Source organism: Panthera onca, chromosome D1, assembly GCF_046562875.1.
Source record: "Panthera onca isolate mPanOnc1 chromosome D1, mPanOnc1 haplotype 2, whole genome shotgun sequence".
NCBI classification, from domain to species: domain Eukaryota; kingdom Metazoa; phylum Chordata; class Mammalia; order Carnivora; family Felidae; genus Panthera; species Panthera onca.
The window spans coordinates 11,620,671-11,627,440 of NC_138348.1; the positions used below are offsets into that span (position 1 = coordinate 11,620,671).

Consider the following 6,770-nt stretch of genomic DNA (forward strand, 5'->3'; position numbering starts at 1 on the left):
GGAACAGCATCAAAGGATATGAATGGTTTTATGACTTGGCTTATTGCCAAAAACAGATATTTATAAATCTGAAGAAAATGGTATGTTTTAAAATATTTTAAATATTGGATAAACATATCAGTTTTTTACTGATGAACATCCAGGATTAGGCATAATTTTGATGTTTATAGCCTACTATGAGTTTTTGGATAATTACTCTTATGAAGTTTATTAGGGTAAGAGCATTAATATATCAAAATTTACTTGTTAACTCTTTAGCTTTGTGTTGTTTGTATATTTGATTTTGAAACAAAAAAAATGTATTTAGGTAAAATGGAGATTGCAGTGTTTGCTAAATGATGGCTTAGATTTATTACACACAAAAGTGAGTATAAAATACTTACTGCAATGTCATAAGCAGTTGCTCGTACATTATCAACTAACTCTACCACTTCTTGATCTACTCAGTCTCTTCACAGACTTCTAAGTGGTAAAATATATTGGATTCTTCCATTTCAGGATCCAAGAGCAATCAATTAATTGGGTTCTGTCTATTCTAGAGACATTGCCTCATTTCTCTTCGGATTGAAGACACATTCTAGTTTGTTGCTTGAAGAGAGAACAAGTACTTTCTCTACACTGTTCCAGAAGAGGTAGTTGAATAAATTACAATTCCACAAATATTTAATGCCTACATACATTGTTTGGTTCAGCCAATGACCTCAACCTAGGTGTGGTATGTTATTACATTAATGGACACCAATGAAACACAACTCCTTACATTCACGTCCTTGTATTGTCCCCTTCCACATTGATTCTTTGCTTGGCCATGTGACTTGCTTTCACCAATGAAACATCAGACATATGATGCAAGCAGAAGCCTGATGAGCACTTGTCACTGGCGCTGGCTCTCTTGGAACTCTGTGATTACACTTAGAAGAATCTAGGATGAAAGCCCACGTAGAGAGAGAATCTCAGCCCCTCCCAGTTATTTAAGCCATCACAGGTGAGGCCCAAAACAAGTGACTGAGATCATCTTAGACCATCCAGCCCCATCCAAGCCACCAGAAGAATGTAGTCACACATGGGATCCAAGTGAGGTCAGTAAGACAAACTAGTCAACCAAGAGAAACATGAGAAATGATAAATCATTGGAGTTTTAAGCCAACAAGTTTGGTTTGTTACAGAGCCATATAGAACTGATATATTAGGTGTTAAGTACTAAAAATATTTATTCTTGGCCAAAAGCACAAACCGAGGTCTAAGTGGGAAAACTCATAAAAGTAAAATAAAAACATTGAAATTCTTACTCTACTAGAAAAATATAGGTGCAGTGGGAGTTTAGAAGAAGGAATTCACATTCATAATAGGGAAAGCCTTCCAGAGTAGGCAAGAAAATATGCTTTTCTTTATACATTGTGTATTTCTCTCTTCCTACTAAATCACCTATTTTCTTTGCCTGCCTTTCTGAAAATGTAAAAAGAGCTGTAATGAATTGTCCCAGGAGCCATATGAAATACTTATTTAATCCTTCTTTTACTGCTTCCCAAATGATAGTCTTGGTGCCTTACAGATGTTAGATATTCAACGAACATCAAATTATTTTCTGAGCTGCAGAGAAACATTCTCTGTGGCTCATGAATAGTGATTTAATTTGAGCTTTATTATTAAAGAGAAATAAATGTAAAACATTTAGTCCATGGGATATAAAATTTTATTTGGGAAATATAATATTGTATTAAAGGAGAAAGATAGAAAGCAAGAACAGAAAAATGACTGTTTCTTTTATTTCTTTTCTTTTATTTTTTTTAAGTAAGGCTTCACACCCAGCATGGAGCCCAACACAAGGCTTGAACTCAAACCATGACCCTGAGATCAAGACCTGCGCTGAGACAGAGAGGGAGAGTTGGACACTTAGCTGACTGAGCCACCCAGGTACCTCAAAATGATTGTGTTTCTTAACTGAGTGTTAAACAGCTCTTGGTACATTGTACTGTTCCCTCGTGTTGTAAACATATGAATAATTTATTACTGCTGTTTGTTGGTTCTCCAGAAGTTTATGAACAACCGCTCACCTGCCTTTATTTTCAAACTTCTAACTCTATTTTTACCTAAGTTTTATTTTTTCATGGGTTTCTTAAAATGTGTTTGCAGTTAATTTCCATAGTAAAATATTCTAGAAGAATTCAGTATGTTTACTGTTCTTGATGCCATCCCTTTGAAATCAGAGATTATAAGATCACCAGGGCTGCTTGGCCACCTTAAGCGTTTCATATGCTTGAAGGAAAGTAAGGGAGCAGCAGTACTGAGACTACTATTTTGGGCTCTTTTTTTCTAATCACAGCCAATGATTTTGATTGTTGTATGTTGGTCTTGAACAAACAATGGGAAGTGAAAACCAACAATAAAAGGAAAAGAACTAAAACTAACTTTAGGAATCAATATGAAATATCCTATTTTCCAGTTATATACCCTTTCTCTCCTACTGGGTGTTTTAATCATCATCTTTATCTAAATACCTTATTTCATTTTCTCTCATCAGTAAATTAGAAAAAGTGTATTGTAATGTATATTTTACTGCTTCTATCTTGTCATTAAAAACACTTTTTATTTAAAATATGTCAGTGATACAAAAGGGTAAACTTAAATCAACTTCACCGAAAGCATTTCCTATAATTTCAAAAATAACTTTACAGTTTCAGGATTGCTAGGTCACTGTACCTTCAAAACAGACATGACAAAATATACCATAGAAATACCACAACAGGGGTGCTTGGGTGGCTCAGTCAGTTAAGCATCTGCCTTCAGCTCAGGTCATGATCTCATGGTTCATGAGTTCAAGTCCCACACTGAGCTCTCTGCTGTCTGCACAGAGCCCACTTCAGATCCTCTATCCCCACCCTGCCCTTCCCCCGCTCATGATCGCTCTTACTCTCACTCTAAATAAATAAATAAATAAATAAATAAATAAATAAATAAATAAATAAATCCTTTTTTTAAAAAAAAAGAAAAAGAAATACCACAACAACTAGTGTTTCCAAAGAAACCTTTTCTAAGTTTCTTGAAATATAAATTCATTATGAACTTAGTTGATGGAATCTTTCTATTGAAGGTGTTCTAAGCATATAAACCTATGATTCAGATCATAGGTTTGTGGCAACATAGTCTGGATCTTGTGGCGTCATCAGGGACACTGATAGATAATATGTAGTCCGGACAGTTTTCCCTTCCAGGTAGTTAAATATTCCTCTTCTTTGGGTATTTAAAATCAGATTAATAGTGTTCTAGAATAATGGATCACTTTTCTTTGTGTTTTTCTGCCATTATTACTGCTTCCTCAAGCATTATAGAGTCCCTGTGATACAAAGAGAATGTCAATAATGATCTAATTGTACAGATAAGGAAACTGACAACACAGAGAAAGTATAGTAATAAAGGGACAGAGCTTGGAATCCAACATGTCTGTTACTAGATCCAGGTGCTTCTGTCAAGTTCGATAGTCTTAACATTATACTATTTATAAGAATGTTTAGTGTTATCTCTTATATAACTTAATTCAGCAAATAGACAACTTTTATTTTTCTCCAAATTAATGTAATAATGAAATGCAATAAAAATACTATTTTTTTTATATGATGAATTCATTATAAAGATCTTCTGAAGGCATAAATATGAGAACCATAAAAACAATCTCAGAGTGAAAAAAATGAGAGAACTTTTTCTTACTCGTTATCAATGTATTATATAATTATTATTTACTCTACAATTATATAACTTGTTAATAAAATATGATTTATGATTATAGGTAATTAGAAAGTGTACAGGACTGGACAGATGGCACACAGACTGACAGGTTAAAAATTGAGCAGTGGGCACCTGGGTGGCTGGCTCAGTTGGTTAAATGTCTGACTCCTGATTTTGGCTCGGGTCATGATCTCACGGTTCATGAGTAGGAGCCCCAAGTTGGGCTCTGCACTGACAGCATGAAGCCTGCTAGGGATTCTCTCTCTTCCTCTCTCTCTGCCCCTCCCCACTCTCAAAATAAATAAATAAACTTTAAAAAATTGAGCAGAATAGGGAATCTATAAAAAAATGTCATCATGGACGCAACTTTAATCTGTGGAGAAATCATTTAATTATGTTGAGACAAGTGGCAATCAGTTTGGGAAGACAAAACTAAAATAATCTCAGATTTGTACCTCACATATGCACTAAAATCATCTAGAAAATTTAAATGTAAATATAAATACAAAAGAACAAAAAGAGAATATAAGAAAAAATTTTTGGATTTTGCAAAGAAATCTTTTTCAGTATAAGACCAAAGGCAGGAACCCTGTATATCACAGAAAATTGACTACCTAGAAATAAAAGAAATATGTATAGCAAAATACAACGTAAACAGTGTTCATAATAATAAACTTGGAAAATAATTAACAACAAAAATGAGGGCAAAAGTGTTATTATCCTTGGTATATAAAGAGCTCCTACAAATCAATAATGAACAACGAACTAGACAAATAAGCAAAAAATGTATATGAGCAAATCAGTAAAGTTTATGCAAAATTAAACACAATGAAATAATTTTTTCATCTAAGATTATTGAGGACTAAAGTTAAAAAAAAACATTATGGGTAATGTTGACAATAGAATGGCCAGGGATATTGTCATAAAATCTTGATACTTGTGTAAATTGGTACCAATTTTAGATAACAATTTGGCAACAATTTGTGTGTGTGTGTGTGTGTGTGTGTGTGTGTGTGTGTGTGTGTCTGTGTGTCTGTGTCTCTGTGTGTTAAAATATTTGCAAGAATGTATTGCAAACTATCAAAAGTAGTTGGGAGATGGAATCTCCAATGGTTTTTAAAATAATTTTTTATGTTAGAAAATGTTTACTATGGATAACTTTTTGTTTAAATCATGAAAACATATTTAAAACAAGCATATTGCATAATATTAAGATAGTCTATCATTAACCCAGGGATCCTTCTGCAGATTGAAGAAACTTCAAGACAATGGCTGGAGGAAGGAACAGTACAATAGTCATCAGATTCATCCTTTTGGGATTCTCAGATTATCCCAAGATCAAGATCGCTCTCTTTGTAGTATTCTTGGGTTCTTACCTCTTGACAGTGGCTTGGAACCTGGGCCTCATCATCCTGATTAGGATGGACTCTCACCTACATACACCCATGTACTTCTTCCTCAGTAACTTATCTTTCTTGGATTTCTGCTATGTTACCTCCACAACCCCGAAAATGCTCTCAGACTTCTTCCAGGAGCCTAAATCCATCTCCTTTCTGGGATGCACCATGCAGTACTTCTTCTTCTCTAGCCTGGGTCTGACTGAGTGCTGTCTCCTGGCCGCCATGGCTTATGACCGATATGCTGCCATTTGTAATCCTCTACTCTACACCACCATCATGTCACCCACCCTCTGTGTGCAGATGATGGTTGGAGCCTGTATAACTGCTCTCTTTGGTTCACTGATCCAATTGTGTGCTTTACTTCAGCTCAATTTTTGTGGGCCCAATGTTATCAACCACTTCTTCTGTGACCTGCCTCAATTATTAGTCCTATCCTGCTCTGAAACCTCTTTCCTAAAAGTCATGAAGTTTGTGATAGCAGTGATTTTTGGTGTAATATCTGTCTCAGTCATCATGATATCTTATGGTTATATCATTGCTACCATCCTGAAGACAAGCTCTGCTGAAGGCAGGTCCAAGGCCTTCAATACCTGTACTTCTCACCTGACAGCAGTGATCTGTTTTTTTGGATCAGGACTCTTTGTCTATATGCACCCCAGCACTGATAATTCTCTGGACCATGACAAGATGGCATCAGTCTTCTATACAGTGGTGATCCCCATGTTGAATCCTTTGATTTACAGTCTGAGGAACAAGGAAATCAAAGACGCCTTTAAGAGGTGTAAGAAGAGAGCTTTTTCCCATTGTCATAGTTAAAGGTCTGGCAGGCTAGTGGTCCTGGTGACTGGAAGTTTCTAGACTATGCAGAGAAATGCATTTAACTTTATTCAATCCTACTGATGCTCTGGCAGGATTGCAAGTGAGTCAACCCATCTAAATACAGGACTGGTTCACTGGGATGCAAATCCTGTGGCTTCTTTGCATCTTGACAGTTGGCTCTTCTCTTGTATAGCGATAATAACATCACAAGTTAACTATATTAACTGTTATATTAATATAAGCCTTCAGTTCCTTGGTGTTTAGCCCTTACATATTCTTTCAGAACTTCTGCCTGCAGGCTGGAGTGATTAGGGCTAACCACAAGACTGGTGGTCTTTCTCATACACAACATCACAAGCAGCATCATGACCACTTCATCCCAGACTCCAAACCCTCTAGGTGTCTGAGAAAATTCCAGTTAAATAAGGTGGAGCTATGGAAAGAAACATTACTTTAGACTGTGACCTAATTCCGTGCAGGGAGATCTGCTATAGAGAGTTTGGTCTAGAGTTTGTTTTCTGGGTTTTTATTTCTAGAACTCAGCATCAGTAGTTTGCAAGTGAATGAACAGATTTCCATGGTACTGCCCTGATCTGGGAAAGCTAAACTACAAAGGAAAGACATGGTCATTTGGACTGTCACTGCAAAGCTGTAACAAGACCATTTTTTTTTAAGAAACTGTTTTTAAAAATATATTTCTGAGCAGCCAAGAAAAGATGAAACCTTCAGAACCAAATATAAAGTAAAATCAGGAATCATGAGAGTAAAGACAGCTCAGAAGGTGGGTTTCATGCTGGGGGAATCTGCTGAACTCTGACAGGATCTGTA

The 6,770-nt window shown here is 35.8% G+C and overlaps 1 protein-coding gene across 1 annotated transcript; it reads left to right on the forward strand.

Annotated features, from left to right (window-relative positions):
• Window positions 1–4,991: 4,991 nt before the first annotated feature.
• LOC132661801 (olfactory receptor 5AN6-like) lies at window positions 4,992–5,939 on the forward strand. Its single transcript, XM_060606750.2, has one exon. The coding sequence runs from the start codon at window positions 4,992–4,994 to the stop codon at window positions 5,937–5,939; it is 948 nt and encodes a 315-aa protein (XP_060462733.1).
• Window positions 5,940–6,770: the final 831 nt, after the last annotated feature.